The sequence below is a fragment of the Emys orbicularis genome, chromosome 22 (genome assembly GCF_028017835.1).
Source record: "Emys orbicularis isolate rEmyOrb1 chromosome 22, rEmyOrb1.hap1, whole genome shotgun sequence".
Classification (NCBI taxonomy): Eukaryota; Metazoa; Chordata; order Testudines; family Emydidae; genus Emys; species Emys orbicularis.
This window is the reverse complement of record NC_088704.1, coordinates 8,466,682-8,487,677: the sequence shown is the minus strand read 5'-3', so window position 1 is coordinate 8,487,677 and position 20,996 is coordinate 8,466,682. Positions and strand designations below refer to the sequence as shown.

Genomic DNA, 20,996 nt, shown 5'->3' with positions numbered 1-20,996 from the left:
CAGTGATGATTGAATCTTGTGATATTCTTAATCAGAAGAGCTCTAAACCATGCTTGTAGCTGTTTCCACTGCTTCACATTGACTCAACTTCTAGGCTCCGGAATGACAATCCTGTAATCTTATTATGTAGATTAGTGGTGAGAGTCACAATAGCCTTCTAGATTTATATGTACAGCTTCCAGATCAAATGTAGAAAAATATTGTGTTTTGACTTATAAAGAGTATAATTTCATGTTGGACAATCTTAACCTGGGATCTGAAAGCCCATCTGTATCCTCTCTCTTAAATCATTGTCAGCAATAAAGATTTTGCAATTAGAATGTAGCTACATAAAACAGAAGAAAATCCAGCTCATTCTGGTGTAGATAGATTAGTTTTTCAGTGTTGACAAAGGTAAAGACTTTTTTGTCAGTAAAGCAAGCAGAGATGAGCTGAAGACGGAGAGCAGAAATGTTGAGTAAGATGTTGCTGGTCTTATATAGCTGGTTCTCTGACTCTGTTACATTAATACACAATTTAACTGGGGTAGGCTTTTAGATGTCTCTTTAAGATTAAAGCTGCCATCAGTAATTTATTCCTTTAAATTCAGACCCCAATATCTTATTTTAATTATTGTCCAATATTTCTTGGATGTAAAATGAAGTGATTTTGTTTGGTGCCTGCTGTTTTAGATGATGGTAAAACTCACTGTTTTCAAATGCGAATTTATCAGAGAATGGGTTTCCTTTGTATCAAGTGACTCCAGAGTAGGTAGGTAGATATGTAATGCACTGACTAAATGATCTTCCTTCCTAAACAGGATGAAGATTCTCTCTGCAACAAACTGTGCACCTTCACCATCACACAGAAAGAATTCATGAACCAACACTGGTAAGAGCCCTCCAGGTCTTCCTTTATACAGAATATCAGCCTGGGCTTACTGGCCATTCAGAATTGGGGAAGAGATGATATGCTAAATCTGAGGGGCTATAGTTTCTAACCTGTCTGGTTTCTTTTGTACAGGTACCACTGTCACACTTGTAAAATGGTGGATGGGGTTGGTGTTTGCACGGTTTGTGCTAAAGTTTGTCACAAGGACCATGAGATTTCTTACGCCAAATATGGTTCATTCTTCTGTGACTGTGGAGCGAAGGAAGATGGCAGTTGCCTGGTAAAGGATCTTCATGGCTAAATTTAAACTGTCCTGCAACTATTACAGGTTGCCTAAGTTTGGCTTTGCAAAGTCTTATATTGCACAATAGTTATTCTGTGATATCAATATATGGGAGGGGTCTACTTTAGAATAAGCTTCATCACTCCCCTGTAATTTGCAGCTTTCTACTTAATGATTTCACCCCCTTCACCAAAAGGATCTATATTGGCAGATCTCTTAATACTAATTAAGACTTTGAACCTACATAACTAACTTGTGGTTTGTAGGTCAACTTCATGTTGCCCACTTACCAGATCTCTGCTCTTTTGATGTTTCCCACCAGCTGCCAACAATGTTACTTCCTGTCTAATACAACGTCTAAAAGGAAAGTGACATGTAGGGTACAGGGTTATTGCTGTCTTATCTCTCTGAAAATGTACTCTAAGGAATTAATTTTGCTCCAATTGAAATCACTGGGAGTTTTTGTCATTGACTTAAATGGAAACCGGATTGGGCCCTCAATATTGCTTTGTCTTTCCCAGGCTTTGGTGAAGAGAACTCCCAGCAGTGGCATCAGCTCTACCATGAAGGAGTCTGCATTCCAGAGTGAGCCCAGAGTGCCTGAGAGTGTCATCCGCCATGCGAGCAGCTCCCCTGCAGATAAATCCAAGGTCACCATCAATGATGGGAAAGGCGCTGATGAAGAGAAACCCAAGAAGAGCAGCCTGTGTCGAAATGTTGAGGGCTGTCGAGAGGAATTGCAATCCCAGGTATTGTTGTCCCGTTGAAATCTCATTCAACCATCAGGATCCCTCTGTGTAGTAGTTCTTCAGGATTCTTTGTTCTCCTAGAATAAAGCTGTCTTTACAGTAGCCAGTGCTTCTAACTTAGAGACTTTTACCATTTTGATTTAGTGTTATGCCAGTACAGTATTAGTGTAGGGAATATGTTCTGTGTTGAGAGTTAACACTGGATTTTTGTGTCTAATGCCGGTAAGAAACAGTCGAGTTTGGTACAGAGTGGCTGTATAGTGGGCTGTACTGGTAGTTAGACAACTGAGAATCAGGTAACTTGTCTATTAGGATAACGGTGCTGTAACTGCTTTTCAAAGACTTACCTGGCCTGTGAAATGCTGCTGCGATGGAGGTTTCATGGGTATGTCTTGTGCTTTACTTGCCACATCTGTTTCTTGTAGGCCAACTTCTCCTTTGCTCCTCTGGTGTTGGATATGCTGAGCTTCCTAATGGATGCCATTCAGATCAACTTCCAACAAGCTTCAGCCATGGGCAGCAGCAGCCGAGCGCAGCAGGCTCTGAATGAACTGCACACTTTGGACAAGACAGTGGAAATGACTGATCAGTTGATGGTATGATTACTGGCTGATTTGCTAATTCAAATGCTTGCTTTTGGGCTGAGGGGAGGGATCACTTTTGCCTCAGTTTTTAATAAGGGTAATGAGCAGCTTGGGGGCAGTGGGAGGGTGGCCAATGGGAACAAGGGCATGGAAGTAGAAATTACCACAACCGAGGTGGAAGTCAAACTCAGTCAGCTTAATAGGACCAAACTGGGGAGCCTGGATATTCTCCATCCAAGAATATTTAAGGGACTGACACATGAAATTGTCAGCCCAGCAGCAAGGATTTTTAATGAATCTGTAAACATGGAGGTTGCACCCTATGACTGGAGAATTGAAAATATAGTACCTAGGTTAAGAAAGGGAGAAAAAATGTGATCTGGGAAACTGCAGGCCTGTTAGTGTGACCTCAGTTGTATGCAAGGTCTTAGAACAATTTTTTAAAGAGGGAGTAGTTAAGGACATAGAGGTAAATGGTAATTGGGATAAAATACAGCACGGTTGTACAAAAGGTAGATTGTGCCAGACCAACCTGATCTCGTTCTTTGAGAAGGTAACTGATTTTCTAGACAAAAGAAATGCAGTAGATTTAATCTACCTGGATTTCAGTAAAGCATTTGATACATTTTCACACAGGAAACTATTCGTTAAATTGGAGAAGATGGGGATTAATATGAGTTTAGAAAGATGGATAAAGAAACTAGTTCAAGGGGAGGCCGGGTCATCCTGAAAGTAAATCCTCAGGCTGGAGGGAGGTTATTAGTGAAGTAACTTCAGAGATTCCTCAGGGACCGGTCTTGTGACTGATCTTATTTAACATTTTCATTTATGACCTTGGCGCACAAAGTGGGAGTGCGCTAATAAAATTTGCGGATGTCACAAAGTTGGGAGGTATGGCCAAAACAGAGGAGGACCAGAATCATACAAGCAGTCACGGGATAACAGGGAAGGTCCACTCATGGATCAGTGGCTGGTTAAAAGACAGAAAACAAAGGGTAGGAATAAATAGTCAGTTTTCAGAATGGAGAGAGAGAAGAAGTGGAGTCCCCCAGGGGTATGTACTGGGACCGGTGCTGTTCAACATATTCATAAATGATCTGGAAAAAGGGTAAACAGTGATGTGGCAAAATTTGCAGGTGATGCAACATTACTCAAGATATTGAAGTCCAAAGCAGACTGTGAAGAGTTACAAATGATCGAACAAAACTGGGTGACTGGGCAACAGAATGGCAGATGAAATTCAGTGTTGATAAATGCCAAGTAATGCACATTGGCAAACATAATCCCAGCTATACATATACAATGATAGGGTCTAAATTAGCTGTTACCACTCAAGAAAGAGTTCTTGGAGTCATTGTGGATAGTTCTCTGAAAACATCTGCTCAATGTGCAGTGGCAGTCAAAAAAGCAAACAGAATGTTGGGAATCATTAAGAAAGGGATTGATAATAAGACAGAAAATATCATATTGCCTCTACATAAATCCATGGTACGCCCACATCTTGAATATTGCATGCAGATGTGGTTGTCACATCTCAGAAAAGATCTATTGGAATTGGAAAAGGTTCAGAAAAGGCAACAAAAATTATTAGGGGTATGGAACAGATTCTATATGAGGAGAGATTAATAAGACTGGGACTTTTCAGCTTGGAAAAGAGATGACTAAGAGGGGATATGATAGAGGTCTAGAAAATCATGACTAGTGTGGAGAAAGTGTATAAGGAAGTGTTATTTACCCTTTCACACAACACAAGAACCAGGGGTCACCCAATGAAATTTATAGGCAGCAGGTTTAAAACAAAAGGAAATACTTCTTCACACAACCTGTGGAACTCATTGCCAGGGGATGTTATAAAGGGCAAAACTGTAATTGGGTTAAAAAAAGAACTAGATAAGTTCATGGTGGATAGGTCCATCAGTGGCTATTAGCCAAGATGGTCAGGGATGGAACCCCATGCTCTGGGTGTCCCTAGCCTCTATTTGCCAGAAGCTGGGAGTGGACGACTGGGGATGGATCACTTGCTGATTGCCTGTTCTGTTCATTCCCTCTGAAGCCTCTGGTATTGGCCTCTGTCGGAAGACAGGATACTGGGCTAGATAGATCATTGGTCTGACCCGGTATGGTCTCTCTTATGTTTGTAAGATTTTTACAACCTTGAAAACTGGAGTAATAGAAATGGAATGAAACTTAATAGTGCATAGTGCAAGGTCATGCACTTAGACAACAAGAACTTTTGCTATAAGCTGGGGATATATCAGTTGGAAGCAACAAAGGATGAGATAGACCTGTTTGTATTGGTCAATCACAAGATGACTATGAGCTGCCAATGTGATGAGGCTGTGAAAAAGGCTAATGCAATCCTAGGGTGCATCAGGTGAGGTATTTTCACGAGAGATAGGGAAGTGTTATCACCATTATACAAGACACTGGTGGGACCTCATCTGGAAAACTGTGTGCAAATCTGGTCTCCCATGTTTAAAAAAAATTAATTCAAACTGGAAGAGGTGCAGAGAAGGGCTGCTAGGATGATCAGCGGAATGGAGAAGCTACCTTATGAGAGGAGACTTAAGGAGCTTGGCTTGTTTAGCCTAACAAAATGAAGAATATGGGGGGAGATGATTGCTCTTCCTAAATACATCAGAAGGATAAACACCAGGGAAGGAAAGGAGTTATTTAAGTTAAAGGCCAATGTTGGCACAAGAACAAATGGATAGAAACTGACTGTCGGTAAATATATACTTGAAATTTGATAAGGGTTTCTAACCATCAGAGGAGTGAAGTTCTGGAACAGCCTTCCAAAGGGAGTAGTGGAGGCGAAAAACCTAGGCTTGTTTTAAGATTGAGCTTGGTCAGTTTTTATGGAGGAGATGGTATGAGATGGCACATGGCCCATCCGCGACTGCTATTAGCAAATATCTCCAACAGCTGGAGACGGGACACTAGAGGGGGAGGGCTCTGAGTTACTATAGAGAATTCTTTCCCAGGTGTCTGGCTGCTGAGTCTTATCCACAGGCTCAGGGTTTAACTGATCGCCATATTTGGGGTTGGGAAGGAATTTTCCCTGGGTCAGATTGACAGAGACCCTGGTGGTTTTTTCACCTTCCTCTGCAGCGTGGGGCATAGGTCACTTGCAGGTTTAAACTAAAGTAAATGGTGGATACTCTATAACTTGAAGTCTTTAAATCAAGATCCGAGGACTTCAGTAACTCAGCCAGCAGTACCTTCATGAAGGTACAGTCACATGGGCCTATTACAGGAGTGGGTGGGCGAGGTTCTGTGGCCTGCAGTTTGCAGTGAGTCAGATTAGGTGATCATGATGGTACCTTCTGGCCTTAAATTCTGTGAGTCTAAATGAAACCATTACAGTTGTTCAATCTCTGCCATTTGTCTCTACTTCTGTGTGTTCTTTGTGCTCCACGATGGCTCAGGTCCCAACTCTTGGCTCTCAAGAGGGTGCTTTTGAGAACGTCCGAATGAACTACAGCGGCGACCAGGGGCAGACAATCCGACAGCTGATCAGTGCTCACGTGCTGAGGCGGGTGGCGATGTGCGTGCTGTCCTCCCCGCATGGGCGCCGCCAGCACCTAGCGGTGAGCCACGAAAAGGGCAAGGTGAGTGCTGAGGAGGAGATGTGCTCCCACGGCGCAACAACCCAACGGGCATTTTAAAGTCAGATAAAAAGATGTAAAATGTTCCACAGTGACCAAAGAATCCAGCAGACTTCCTGCGGTCAGACTCAAGGACTCTCTGTAAATGACTAGGCTTGTTTGGAAAAGCCTCCCTGAGTGATTGTTACTTCAATTGTTTCATATTTTAGGGAACAAAAATCTTGCTTCTTGCTGCAGAGATGCTGAGACAATACATTGATTGAGTCCTATAAGAAGCTAGATCCTGAGAATTTCTTTTTGTGATACCAACATTAGAAAATTGACTTGATTTCGTTATTTTGTAGATTACAGTGTTACAACTCTCAGCATTGCTTAAACAAGCGGACTCCAGCAAAAGGAAATTAACCCTTACCCGCCTTGCATCGGCACCAGTTCCCTTTACTGTACTGAGCCTAACAGGGAATCCCTGCAAAGAGGACTATCTAGCTGTGTGTGGGCTGAAGGTAAGGGCCTGACAAGCAAGAGAGTTCCTTTCCCTCAAACCGAGCTGTGCTCCTCTCTCCCTAGGCGATGGGTTGTAGAGTTCTGATTGGCTAGCAAAGATCCGAAGTCATTGTGGATGTCACTAATTCTAGTTCTTGAATCACCTGCTGCTAGTTTTAGCTGCAGCTTCATTTACTATGTCGATCCTATTTATTATTTTAAACCATTCTTGATAATGCCCAAATAAAACACTTCCTCAGATGACACTCAGGCCCGACTGTCCTTTGTGCTACAGAAACCAAAAAGAGTCTTCGTGTAACTAAAACTTCACTGAAATGACTGTTCTTAATCTTAATCTGCAGTCACTTCTAGTACTGAGCAATGGGTGATCATTTTGTATTTTTTCAAATCTGTGCACAATTTCCACAATTAAAGATATATACCACCTAAGAAACCAGTAGTCTCAAATATTTGAAAAAACCCCAGAAGAGGCACAGTTCTCTTGCAAAGTCATTCACCCTAAAAACAGGGATGCTTGATTTCTTCCTATATGAATCCATTATTTGTGTTTGGGGCTAGGGAAAGGTCAGTGGCAGGATGGATGGCCCTTGAATCTGTTTTTGCAGAAATATATATTTAATACTTGACATCTTTTATTTTCTTGTCCCAGGACTGCCATGTGCTAACATTCAGCAGCTCCGGATCAGTTTCCGATCACTTGGTCCTCCACCCCCAACTAGCAACAGGAAACTTCATCATTAAGGCTGTGTGGCTGCCAGGATCTCAGACAGAACTTGCTATTGTGACTGCAGACTTTGTGAAGGTATGGTCACAACCTGTGGGGTGATCCCTGATTGACTTGGTGCTGGGCATTGCTTTTCATTTCCCGTGGAACTGACGGTCTCCAGAGTCACCAGTTTGTCAGAATAACACAGTGCTCTTAATTTACTAGGAAAATTTGAGTTCTAGGAAGGGCATTACTGTTATCTCTAGTTTTCTAATATGTATTGCTATTCACCACTGTTAGTAATAGACTGTTCACAGAAACACAAAAACAAAGGCCCACATTTTCATAAGTGACCTCTTACTTTGGGTGCCCAACTTGAAATATTTAAGATTTTATTTATTCGCCCCCGCCTTCCCCTTCCCCCTGAGGTACTGAACACCTGCAGCTCCCTTTGATTTCAGTTGTGGGTGCTGATACTTCTTAAAATCTGGCCTTGATTGTCTAAAGTTGGACACTCAAAAGTGAAGGTCATTTTTGAAGACGGGGGCCAACATTTTCCCCTCTTCCTAACCTGACGAACACAGAAGAAAGAGGTCATTCATAGATCTGAGATTATCTTTATCTCCATATTATGGTACCTGAATAATCTCCCCTCCAGGATCTGCACCGTTGTAGGAATAGTTTCTCTGTGTTTATGCTCTATTAGGAAGAGCTGTTCTGTGGGCTGGCTGCTAATTCCCTCCCCTCTCCTCCCACAGATCTATGACCTTTCCGTAGATGCTTTGAGCCCAACGTTCTATTTCCTTTTGCCAAGCTCCAAGATCAGGGATGTCACGTTTCTGTTCAATGAGGAGGGAAAGAACATCATAGTCATCATGTCTTCTGCTGGGTACATCTATACTCAGCTCATGGAGGAGGCAAGCAGTGCCCAGCATGGACCATTCTATGTTACCAATGTGCTTGAAGTCAACCATGAAGACTTGAAGGTAATGGTGGCTTTCCCTACTAACTTTTTCTCTCCCTCTCTTCCTGATGGTAAGAAGCAGCAGTTTCCTTTTCTTTCCCTGATCTAGATCAATGAGGTTGCACTTTTTTCTGCGGACAGAGAGAAATTCTGACACTGATTCTGACACCATTTGGAGGGGGGTGGTTGAGGGGGAAAGTTGAAATTAAACCCATTGATCCAGTCATCTAGAAAATTGAGCATGTTTTCCATGGTTGGATCTGAAGTTATGCCCAGCAGGATTTCACAGCAGGAAGATGGTTACGGAGCAGCGTTACTGTCAGTACGATGCACTGCTAATGGTGCAGTAGTTAGAATGGATGGGATCATCCACCCGTACGCAGGGTCTGCAGAGACGCAAGCCTTTGTTTCTGTTCGGTGTCAACACTACTGTGGGCCTGGTGTGCACCACCCAGGCTGGCTAGTTTAAAATGTTTCCAACTTCCATTCAGCCTCACTACCTCAGTACACTATGAAATGGGGAAATAGAGGAACTACAAGCCAAGAAGAAAGCGCTTCTGGGAACTGGAGATGAAGAGGGGTTGGCATGCAACATTCTCTCACACAGGTGCTGTCTCGTGCACTACCTATAGCCTGTGGGTGTGCAATCTCGGTATCTTGTTCAAAGGCGCTTGGAGTATCTCACGGTGTGCAGCTTGGTGGTAATGTCATCGAAGGTTGCATTCTCAAAAGACCTTTGCTGTGTTATGTGATAGATGGAAGGGCAGATGTTGAAATATTGTACTTGTTCAGGAATTTAAAAGCCTGACCACTCTAGAGCTCTGAAGATGTGTGTTTGTTTTTTCTTTGTCCCTACAGGACAGTAATGGCCAGGTGGCAGGAGGCGGCGTGTCTGTGTATTATTCCCATGTCCTTCAGATGCTTTTCTTCAGTTACTGTCAAGGCAAATCTTTTGCAGCCACAATTAGCAGGGCTACTCTGGAGGTACAGCGGCTTTTCCCGATCAACATAAAGAGGTGGGACTGAGGGGCTGCCCCCCTCCAATTTCTGTTTCTTCTTAGCTGCAGTGGCTGTTCCCAGTGAAAGAACCCAGCTCCCACTGCCCAAGGCTTTATGTAGAGAACCTTCCTGCAGTTGTTACATCTTACCGTTTTATATGTCACCTCCTGTTTCTACCCTCTCTGCTTGTAGAACAGTGAGACTGAAACCAAACCCAGCGGCTTTTGCAGTGGGGTGTATGTTTATTTTGCTCACTAGGATTTCACAGCACAGAGGTGCCTTCGGAGCAACCTTACTGTCTGAGGGCAGAGCTTCCAATGGTGCAGCAACTGGAACTGATGGGATTATCCACCCTAGCAGAGGCTGCGAGCAGGAAGCCTTTGTTTCCATTTGGCACCAGCACTGCAGTGGACCCTGAGCATTGTGCATATAAAGTCTTATTTTCAGTCTGCCCTGAGGGAAACCAATCTCTTATGCTATAAAAATGTCAAGAAGAAAGTTCTTCTATCATCTGTTCTGACAATCAGAGCTGGGCATTCAGGCCACAGAGTCTCACTAGCTTAGCATGAGGCAGATATCTTGCATTCTATTTCCATGAATATCAGGTCCCAACATCTCCCTCACTCCAATCAGACCTCGCCTGGTCATTTTGCACAGGGGCTTTTAGATCTCAGTGAGGATTATGTTCTTGGGGAGCATTTTCCTTTGCTTGTCTGTTTCCTTTGCATTCATCACGTGGCCACGGTAGAGCATGGAGCACTGTATCCACTAACACAGATGCTTTGCTCTGAGACCAGTGCTCTTCTATTCTGTCTGCTAGGATGTGCGACAAGTAATGTGGTGTTTTGCTATCACTCCCCTGCCAGCCTGATAAGAGAGCTCTCTAGTATAAGGTTAAAGAGATACTTCAAATCTGGTTCAAGAGTAATTTTCCTGTTTTTATGGTAGTGTCACTAGAATTTTATATACCAAATGTATGGGGAAAGATGTTAAAGAACAGGGCTGGGTGTCAGGACTTCTGGGCTCTCCATGCTGCCACTGACTCAGCTGTGCAACTTTTTGCACTTCAGTTTCCCCATCTGTAAAATGGGAATAATACTGACCTACCTCCCAGGGATTTTCTGAGGTGGCTTAATTAACCAAGTGCTTTGAGATCCTCAGACGGTGATGTTACTTGTCTTGCTAGCTGGAATGAGAATTTTATTTAGCTTGACCCCACCCTTGCAGCTGCTTCTTGAGGTCATGTGAGCCTGGCCTTTCTCTCTTGCAGTTCAAATGGTGGGAGCAAGACCTCCCCAGCACTGTGCCAATGGTCTGAGGTGATGAACCATCCTGGGTTGGTGTGCTGTGTTCAGCAGACCACAGGCATTCCTCTGGTGGTCATGGTGAAGCCAGATACCTTCCTCATCCAGGAGATTAAAACCTTGCCAGCTAAAGCCAAGGTGAGTATTCCCTATCTTTTGCCCTTCAAATTGACTTTCCTGTCTGTCCATTGCTGCCACTTCTTCCAGGTTTCCCTTGCAGTGATGTCTTACAGCAAAGTCATCCTGGTAATAGCCACCAACACTGCACTTGAAAGTACTGTTTCAATACACAAACTGACTTTCCCCAAACCCACCCATGTTTTTAAGGTGTTTTCAACCTCTGTTTACTCTTCATTCTCCCTGCAAAGCCATTGAATCTCTTGCTCTGTTGTAGCCTCTGTCGGCTTGAGTACCTGCTATCCCTGATACTTGTGTGACACTTAGGCGACAAGCTTGTTCTCTGAGGCAACAGCTTCTCTGGGCCTTTCATTTGCTGGTGTGTAACCTGTTTCAGATCCAGGACATGGTGGCCATCCGTCACACGGCCTGCAATGAGCAGCAGAGGACCACCATGATCCTTCTGTGTGAGGACGGCAGCCTGAGAATATACATGGCAAATGTGGAGAATACTTCTTATTGGCTCCAGCCCTCCCTCCAGCCTAGCAGTGTCATCAGCATCATGAAGCCAGTTCGCAAACGCAAGGCAGCTGCTATCAGTAAGGCTGCTTTCCTTTCATATCATGTCTAAGTCGCCAGTAAAGAAATTAACAATGGAATAAATACATGGTCTGTCACCTTCTCCCCAGAAATGGGATCCTTCGCAATCCAGATGAAGTCCCAAGCAACTCCATCAAAATTTTCCATTTAACTTCCCCTTCATGAGAACCCTATCTTACATAACTTTTCAAATGTCCTTGCCCATCCTTCAGAAGTAGGACATCTCTCTTCATAAAGATGATAGCCAATGGGGGCCTGGGTGGCTAAGGGAGTTAGTAATGGAATAATGGAACCTTTCATTTCTAAATTGCTGGTTTGAAGCTAGACTGGGTTGATATTGAGCAGAATTCATTACCACCTAGTGGTGGTTTGAGTCTGTCTTGTCCCTAGTGGACACACATCCACATCACACAGTCACTGCTACAGCTGGCCGCTTTGTCGGCTTCTCAAAAAACCAAGGACTGAATGAGCATGCAGATTGGATTACCCCCTCTTTGCTAGAGGCCAGCATTGAAGCATGTTGGTGGGGTAATATGGGGAAGTGCATGCTGCCACTCCCTATGCTATACCTGTTCTGTAAAGAGAACTTCAGTCTCAAGACTCCCAATTCAGAACCTTTTGCCAGCACTAGATTCATATTTTTTAAAAAATTCCCCAGTGTCTAATGTTAACCTGTTATACAAGGGTCACTACTGAAAATAAGATAGCATCACATAGGCACTTAGGCATTTGGCTCTGGTAATCACCTTACTAGTAAACACCAGGGTTGGGTGTTATGGGGTTAGCATGGGATGATTTTAATCTTTCAGCACTAATCTCATTTGTTTGAGCTGCAGATAAACTGAGTAAGAGGACCTTTCCCTAGGAAAGCTCCTCTTACTCATGGCATGGCATATGTATCTGATCAATGCATAACTAATTAGAAAGCTAGCGCATTCCCAAGAGATGTGCAGTCAGTCTGCAGTTGGAGCACTCTAGCTTTACCTGTGTGTGTGTCTTTTTTTTAGCCATTGGTATCCTCTCTTTCAGCGACTCGCACCTCCAGTCAGGTGAACTTTCCCATTGACTTCTTTGAACACAACCAGCAGCTCACAGATGTGGAGTTTGGAGGCAATGATCTCTTGCAGGTTTATAATGCCCAGCAGATAAAGCACCGGCTCAACTCCACTGGCATGTATGTGGCCAACACCAAGGTAAATCAGATGCTTTGGGAGCTCTCTTAAGTATTTACATAATTCTGTCATAAGGCTGGTGTGCTCTTCATCAGATCATGAGCAGTTGTTTTATAAAAAGTGTACATTCTCATTCGAATGACCCTCTGCCAATCCTGGAGACTGCTGGGCTAACCAACCCCATCAGCGACTGGAGGATGTTTGTATACAAATTTTGGTTGGTCACCCAATCTGAGTCCTCTAAGAGCCAGCTTGGCATCAAACTTGCAGCCAGTCATTTGCCACTAGGAGCTTTAGTTCTGTACCTCAACTGTCCCTCTCTGTCACTATTTTTGTTGTTTTGGGCCTTTTCTTTCCTTGGCTGCTATTTTTCTCTCTGGCTCCATTCTTCTCTCCAGCACAGAGCATCCCTCTTCCCAAATAAGTCGGCCTTTAAGCCCCATTTATCTGCTGTTCTACCCAGTCCTTCCCAGCAGGTCCACGGGGTTGCTACTAAAGTTAGGTAGTGTAAGAAGACAATTCCCAGGAAACATTCTGTTCCTATCATGGTGTAAGCAGGCCACTGGCATTGCAGTGAGATGGTGCATAGGCCTTCCCATTCCAGGGTGCTCGTGATTAGAAATACCCATCTTCAGCTTTCCCTTCCTCAGTAATGATTGTCTCCCGCAGCCTGGTGGCTTTACCATTGAAGTCACTAACAACAACAGCACAATGGTGATGACAGGCATGAGGATCCAGATTGGCACTCAGGCAATTGAGCGAGCTCCCTCCTACTTGGAGATCTTTGGCCGCACCATGCAGTTGAACATGACTAGGGCTCGTTGGTTTGATTTTCCTTTCACACGGGAGGAAGCCCTGCAAGCTGACAAAAAATTAACCATCTTCAGTAAGTCTTTGGTCTTGGTTGCATGCTTTTAACTACCTGCAAGCTAACTGGGGGTGTCTGGGGGCTGTTGCACTTCAGCTGTTAGTGGGCAGAGGTTCCACCAGGAATTAGTTTTACAGGGGCATAGCCACGGTTCTAATAATTCTGGGCTTCTGTAAAGTAGCTATTTTATAGTGGGTCCAGCACCCCATTGGAGAGGGCACGTGCAGCACCTCTAGTTAAGTTACAAGGATTCTGTGCTAAGGTAGCATGGAGGGAAAGACATTAGAAAATAAGACAAAGCTATGTTTCAGAATGGATGAGTGCTGGGTAAATTGAATGTAAACCCTCTCTACTTGCTTGTTGGTATCAAAGAAAAGGAACCTGCAAAATCTCTCTTGCTCATTGCAGTTGGGGCCTCTGTGGATCCTGCTGGAGTCACAATGATGGATGCTGTCAAAATTTATGGCAAGACCAAAGAGCAGTTTGGCTGGCCTGATGAGCCCCCAGAGGATTTCCCATCTGCCTCAGTGAGCAACGTTTGTCCCCCGAACCTGAATCAAGGAAATGGTACGGGAGACTTGGAGTCTGCTACCCCTGCTGCTGCCAGTGGGACTGTCCTGGAGAGGTATCTATATATTTCTATATATATATATTTCTATATATATATAATATTATTTTTATTTGCCTTTAAAAGTTACTAGTTATACTGGTGCCCTGGATGCACTTGAGTGGCATTCTTAGCTGGGAGCTTTTATACTGGTAATGAAGTGTTCCTCGTTTTCATATAACGTGACAATTCTGTCATGCCACCAAAGAGGCCATGTGCAACTCTTCCAAAATGGTTTCCTGCTGCTCCCCTCTAATCTCCCATGTGGAGTTGAGGATGGAGCTCCATGCATTCTCCTTCACATTACCAATTGAGTCTGTCTGCAGCAACCTCAAGCAGCCTCAGATGGCTTCTGCCTTCTTGCCACCTTTTCTTATTTAAATCTGGGATCCTTTTACAGCCACTAAAGATCACAAAAGTTAGAGGCTATTTGAACCTAAGCTCAGTTCTGAGGAGCTGTTTCTTCATTCCTCTTTTTAGTTTCTGTGTGACCTTGCCCTACATATGTTCTCCTCTCTTCTTTCTCTGTAGCAACTACTTGTGTGGCAACTTCCTCATAGGCCAGGGATTCCCAAACTTTTCAGTCTTGCAACCCAGCTATTATAATACTAGCTATTGCATGAGAGCCTGTCCTGGGACTCATACAATATCCAGGTGCGGGACATACCATGAACAGGAGTTGGGGGTGTATTTGGTAGAGGACAGAGAATTTCTGTTGCTTTCTTTTCTTTTCTTCTACACTGCCGCCTCAGGGTCTTAGAGTCCATGCAGCAGAGATTATGTGTAGCCAGGAAACTAGTGGAGACAGAAGGCGGGAAAGTAAAATAAAGATAGATCAGATGACTCAGTTCAGAGAGAAACTAATATGACTTAAAAACTAGCCAAATTCATTGCTGGTGTAACTTGACTGACTTCATGGGAGATGCACAGAGGTTAAGTGGCTCTTCGGAGGAAATTTTCAAAGGCCATAGGCACTTAAGTCCCGTTGAAAGTCACCTTTGAAAATCTACCCCATTATCAGTGCTTCTTTTTCTTTAGGCTAGATCTTTCTTTCTTTCTTTCTTTCTTTCTTTCTTTCTTTCTTTCTTTCTTTCTTTCTTTCTTTCTTTCTTTCTTTCTTTCTTTCTTTCTTTCTTTCTTTCTTTCTTTCTTTCTTTCTTTTCTCTCCTCTGCTGCCCTATCTCCACCAGGTGTCTCCCTCTCAATGGAAACTTGAGCAGTGGGACTATGTTTTCATAAAACTTAAAGCTAGACTGATCAAATAAAGTATTTTTCTTGCATCCACTTTATGAACTATAAAATTCCCAGCTGCCTGGTGACCCCAAAAAAGGGTTGTGGACCCCTTGTTAGGAACCACTGTTGTAGGCAAGAGGCAGTTTCCGATGGAGAAGTTGGGTGTCTAGACGCTATATCCTTAACCTAGCCTTCAGTAGTGCTTTTAACCAATGTGCTTGGCTTCTCTGTGCTAGATGGCCTCGATCTCCTTTAATTTGTTTTGCTGTTAGGGAAGTGGTGTGCTGCCCAAATAGGAGTCCTGCTTGGAATTACTGTATATATCGCTCTCCCAGCTTCCTGACTCCCCATTTAATTTGCCTTTTGCTTAGAATGTGTTCTAGGTAGTTTTCTGTGAGCTTCATACATTTTTTTTCTTTTTCTTTGCTCCCCAAAAGTTCTGAAACTGAGTCCCTAACCATCCTGGACCGGTTAGTATGCCATCCTTTTCTCAGCACGAATGAGTGTGTGTCAGAGACAGAACACATGATGTGGCTTTTGTTGACTGTTTATTTTTTTTAAGTGACATTTGCTTCTTTACATTCTGGTCATTGCATGGCAGAAGATTTAGCAAAATGTAAAGGCGTGGTGGATTGAGAATTTCTGCTGCATACAGTATAACTGTTGCTTGTTGACACTCCTCAGCTCACTTTGTCCCTCCTTGTGCCTCTCTTTTTCCCCTTCTATTTCCCCACTGGTTTTGTGGGTGTATGAGGAGAAATAAACTGTTCAGTTGTTTAACTGTCAAACAAGTGACCAGAGAACTTGCCCAGTCCTTATATTATTTCTTCTACCCAGTTTTTAATCTTATGTTCTGCTCTCTCTCCTTGTTCTTTATACTGTCTCTCCTCTTCCCTTTCCCCTCCTGATCTGTGTAGCTTGGCCCCTGTTACTCTGTTCTGTGTTGCTCTCTCCGGCTGTGTTGCGGTGCTCCTTTCAATGTGTCAGTTAAGCATTTCGGGCAGTTTCATTGCGAGGCAGAGAGGAGTGCAACAAGGGAGAATTGGCACAAGACTGCAAGTCCTGAATAAGACTTTCCCTGTGGGCAAGCATTTTACTAATATGTCTTGCCTAGGGTCAAAAGTGGTCGACTGAAGGCTCTTGGATTTGGGTCTCTTTTGTAACCCATGTTTTGGACATACCTAGGTGCATACCTAGTTCATCTAATTGTATTGCTGGAGCATTTGGGATGAAACTCTAAATTGGAAAGAGTACCCTCTGTGAAAATAGCAAGTGAGTACAGACGCTCCCCGGGTTACGCAAACCCGATTTACGGAAATCTGGACTTATGGGAAAAGTTCTGTAAGCTTTTTTTTTTCTTTTTCTTTTTGCGTAATTCTCAGATATGTTCCCGACTTACGCAAAATTTGACTTACGCTAGGCGTTCCGGAACAGAACGCTTGCGTAAGTCGGGGAGCTTCTGTAGAATCTTGCTCCCTTAGAAAAAGCATAACCGACTTTTCTCATGTGTCATACCAACCCTTGATCTGCAGTCATATACGTCTGTGGGCCATGGTGAATTGGTACTGTCAAGACAATCCAAGTTATCCCTGCCGCAGGCAGCATAAGGAAATGTTTTATCCTCTTTGGTAGAGAAAAGCCCCTGTCTTTCAGCTGTGGATTATTAAAGCAGTCCTAAGTTTGTCTGTGAGCGTGAGCCAGGTTTAACTCTGGTCTGTAACACAATGAAATGATATGCATGGTGCCTGTGGCAGGTTTTATCATGCTTTGATTTTGTACTTGGCATTCGTTAGCGGTTACTGAGCTACTCATGACTGTAGCCTGCATAAAGCAAAGTGCTAAGGAGAGAGAAGGGTTGCTGTACTCAAGCCTGCTTTCCTTTCTCCCTTCAGGCTAGTAGTGAGTTCTTTAGAAGCACTGGAAAGCTGCTTTGCTGTAGGACCAGTCAACGAGAAGGCAAGTAACTTTCTGAATACATCTTGAGCTTTCAAAGACGGGGGAGGAGGAGAGAGATCAGCAGCAGCTCCTGCAGCCCTAGGGGCCTGATACCAGAAAAGAGCCGCATCTGTTTTGCTCAGAGCAGAGATCTGAAACTTGAGTTAGTGAAAAGCATTTGAAACTAGTTTTAAATGACAATTGGCATTTGGGTTTATTGCTGGTGGGAATTTTCGTGCTGCACAGTGACCTGGTTTGTGAATACAGCAGGGTGGGAGCCCAGCAAACCGAAGAGGAACTTTCTGATGTATAAACCTAAAACGCTGTCTAAATAATAAAGGTAGCCTCATGTCAAAGCAATATTGAATCAAGGAGGAAACCTACATTCCTGGGAGGGGGAGGTAATGCAAGAAGGATGAAGCAGGAGTGATTGAGAAGTCAGACTTGCATGCCCATAGCACTTTCAGTGGTAAATTTACTGAAGGCTTTTTGTCTGTCCCCGGGAACAGGAAAAGAGCAAGGCTGCAGCTCAGGAACTGGCTACCATACTACTCTCAATGCCAGCTCCCTCCAGCGTCCAGCAGCAAACCAAGAGTCTCCTGGCTAGCCTTCACACCAGCCGCTCGGCATACCATAACCACAAGGTAAGCTGTTGGAGGGTTTTCCAAGCCTGCTGTAACTACCCAGTGGCATGGCTGATGTACAAGGTGCACCCAAAGGACATCTATTCCAGGCAACATGTGCCTGCCTGCCTGGTCTTTATTTCCATCAGAGAGTTTTGTATTCATGACACTCTGAAGATTTGGGTGTGAATCCATATTTTAATTAAAGAGTAACAGTTAATCTGGGGGGAAACACATGGGTATCTTGGGACATGCTGAAGTTAGTCTGCAAATTATGTCCTATAGGTCTGATGTCTGCAGGGCAACCAGGTTTGAATCAAATTCTGTAGAACAATATCAGGTAAATCATGGTTAGACCTGAAAAATCTAGTCATACCATAAAAATGTAGACTACTGCATCGTCTAACCCAGTAAACAGCTGTGAATTGATACCCTTTTAAGTTATATAGAGAAATGAAAATCCATTCTCCAAGTGGAATTTGTTTGTCACTGAGTGACTTCTACTGCTGCTGACACATGTGACAGTGATGGTGGTGAAGAGTTAACAGGGAGTTTGCTTTTTAGTGAAGGCTAAATTGTCCCATCTACTCCCTCCCACACTAGCTCTTCAGACCTTTGCTGCGGCTGTTCCCTTGTTTGTCTTTAATAATCCTTGCTTTGCAGGATCAGGCCTTGCTGAGTAAAGCCATTCAGTATTTGAGCTCCTCCAACAAAGAAGGGAAGGACCTGGACCCTGAAGTGTTTCAGAGGTTGGTGATCACTGCTCGATCCATCGCTATTATGAGGCCAAACAACCTGGTCCATTTCACGGAGTCAAAGTTGCCACAGACGGAAACAGGTGGATAAACCATTGAATTTCTATTTTTGTCTTTATTGAACTTTCCCTTTTATTATTTATTATTATTTATTTTTTATTAATGGTGATATCCTATCTCCTAGAACTGGAAGGGACCTTGAAAGGTCATCGAGTCCAGCCCCCTGCCTTCACTAGCAGGACCAAGTACTGATTTTGCCCCAGATCCCTAAGTGGCCCCCTCAAGGATTGAACTCTCAACCCTGGGTTTAGCAGGCCAATGCTCAAACCACTGAGCTATCCCTCCCCCCTTTGGATAGTTGTGTATATTTTATGTTGTTTTGCTTGTACAGCTGCTTTATATAAGGGCTGGCAGTTCCCATATGCATTTTATCCTCCGTGGTGCATGAGTGACCAAAGAGACTTCAGCTCACTGAGATGTAAAGGCTCATGTGTTGTGTATTCTCTCTCCCATACTTTTGGGGTCTGCTGCCATCTGTTCTACATACAAGTTGGGTAGTCATTGCGTGGGTCTCTAATTCAGAAACATGCCATAGAGTGGTGCTGGTGGCAAGTGTCCCAGACTAGATCCAGCACAAAGGTTTTAAAGGGGTCAGTTGAGACTGACAAAAGCCCACTGTTACCGGCCTGGGGGAGGCAAAAGTCTGACCATCTCCCGCTCCTCCCCAGCCCCTAGCAGCTACTGGGATTGTTGAAGGTGGGAGAGTTGGGGCTTTAAATGGGGTCCCTTTAACAATTTTTTTTTTTTAAATCAAGTAGAAATGGCAGGGACAGGTCTATGAGAATAACATTCATTAGACATTTGGTAGCTCTCCTGATCAAGGCAATGGCTGCCTTTCAGCAGTAGTCAATATCAACTTAACTCAGTGGTGCCTTGCTTGCTAACAAACTCTCTTCCCCTTCCCTGCCACTGGTGATGGTAAGCTTAAGGCTGAACTCTGAGAGTGAGAGATGTCCAGAAGACATTGTATCCCCTGACAGATAGCTGGGAAGTGGGGAGGCAGGGAAGATGCAATTTCTCAGATAATTGGGTCTCAGGCTATTTAGAGCATTATATGTCAGTATTGAAAAAGATAGGCACCACTTTAAGCTCATGACGTGAGTTCCAGATTTAAATTAATTTTTCACATTTTCCCCCATTGCATAAAACACTGGTATGAGTGTTACAATTTTCCTGACTTTCTGTGACCAAAATCCTGCTTTGTGAGTCTGCATGGTTCTGATGGTTACTTTTCTCCCTTCACAGAGGGAGGTGAAGAAGGACGGGAAGCCCAGAAACACACTGAAGGAGATGGGTGTAGTTTTATCACCCAGCTGGTCAACCATTTCTGGAAGCTACATGCATCAAAACCCAAAAATGCCTTCCTGGCTCCTGCCTGCTTACCAGGTATATTAAAGCTGAACCTTGTCATTTGCCAAAGTGGAGCTTGTGTATTTTTGAAGCAGCCCATCTGAAATGAAGCTAGTAAAGGGAAAAAATGTTTTAATATTTGCTTGCATATTTCCCTGTTAAATGATATGAATAAATGCCAATCTAATGCTTTTATATCTTGTACAAATACAAAAAGCATAAGAAGTGATGGCTTATATACCTCGCCACACGGATGGAAGTTTTTGGTGGTGGTGGAATGTTTTCCAAGTAATTATGTTTTTATACTTTTAGGGAACTTGTCTGTATAAACTTCTTTGGTCTTCATGTTTTATTATTTTTTATAATGCCAACAGTGTGCTAGTCTGTTTACAGACAGGTATAAACAAAAGGGCCCTTCCTGAAGAGCTTAATCTAAATAGTAATTCTCAATCCTACACTCTTGTTCCTACTTAGGTCTGACGCATGTTGAAGCCACAGTCAACGCTCTGGTGGACATTATCCATGGATACTGCACATGTGAACTGGATTGTATCAACACAGCATCCAAGATCTACATGCAAATGTTACTCTGTCCTGTACGTAATCTTGCTGTCATTGTATGCTGGTTTCTCCTGTACCACTGACAGTGTGAGGACAGTCTAACACAGGCAGGGTGGTACGAGAAGGCTAGCAGTTTGCGTGGTGGAGGCTGTATGGTCAAAGCCCCGTGTACTCTGTAGCAACTTCTGCAGTTAACTTCTATAGTCACGCCCCTAGCTTCTGCACCTCTGGATATCCTTTAGCAATCTCAGATACATTATAAAATGGAGGTTCTTGTTGAACTATATGTAACTATGCATAATGCAGTATCCCTGGTTTTATTTAATTTTATATTACATTCAATTTGTTTTATTTTGCCATTGACTTAATTTTATTGAGGACACAACTGACTTTATGGAAACTGGCAGGAAAGAAGCTGAAGTCTTTGGCAGCTGGGGCTTTTGGCTCCTGGAAAGGTGTGAGAGGTGGTTTAAGCACACTAGCTGTTTTGGCTATGATCAGCAGTGAAATAGATAAGTGGTGACATTTTAATCAGTACCCATTA

At 43.5% G+C, this 20,996-nt stretch overlaps 1 protein-coding gene across 1 annotated transcript in view; it reads left to right on the top strand.

Annotated features, from left to right (window-relative positions):
- The window catches only part of UBR4 (ubiquitin protein ligase E3 component n-recognin 4), a 118,357-nt gene that overhangs the window by 37,186 nt on the left and 60,175 nt on the right, over positions 1-20,996 (top strand). Inside the window, exons 36-55 of the mRNA XM_065421477.1 lie at positions 800-870; positions 1,003-1,150; positions 1,675-1,902; positions 2,328-2,498; positions 5,915-6,097; positions 6,439-6,597; positions 7,248-7,400; positions 8,063-8,290; positions 9,127-9,284; positions 10,538-10,709; positions 11,086-11,287; positions 12,318-12,481; positions 13,130-13,346; positions 13,737-13,953; positions 15,606-15,638; positions 17,061-17,124; positions 17,613-17,747; positions 18,390-18,564; positions 19,787-19,927; positions 20,366-20,487. Coding sequence (XP_065277549.1) covers positions 800-870; positions 1,003-1,150; positions 1,675-1,902; positions 2,328-2,498; positions 5,915-6,097; positions 6,439-6,597; positions 7,248-7,400; positions 8,063-8,290; positions 9,127-9,284; positions 10,538-10,709; positions 11,086-11,287; positions 12,318-12,481; positions 13,130-13,346; positions 13,737-13,953; positions 15,606-15,638; positions 17,061-17,124; positions 17,613-17,747; positions 18,390-18,564; positions 19,787-19,927; positions 20,366-20,487 — 3,141 coding nt within the window. The remainder of the gene's footprint in view (positions 1-799; positions 871-1,002; positions 1,151-1,674; positions 1,903-2,327; positions 2,499-5,914; positions 6,098-6,438; positions 6,598-7,247; positions 7,401-8,062; positions 8,291-9,126; positions 9,285-10,537; positions 10,710-11,085; positions 11,288-12,317; positions 12,482-13,129; positions 13,347-13,736; positions 13,954-15,605; positions 15,639-17,060; positions 17,125-17,612; positions 17,748-18,389; positions 18,565-19,786; positions 19,928-20,365; positions 20,488-20,996) is intronic.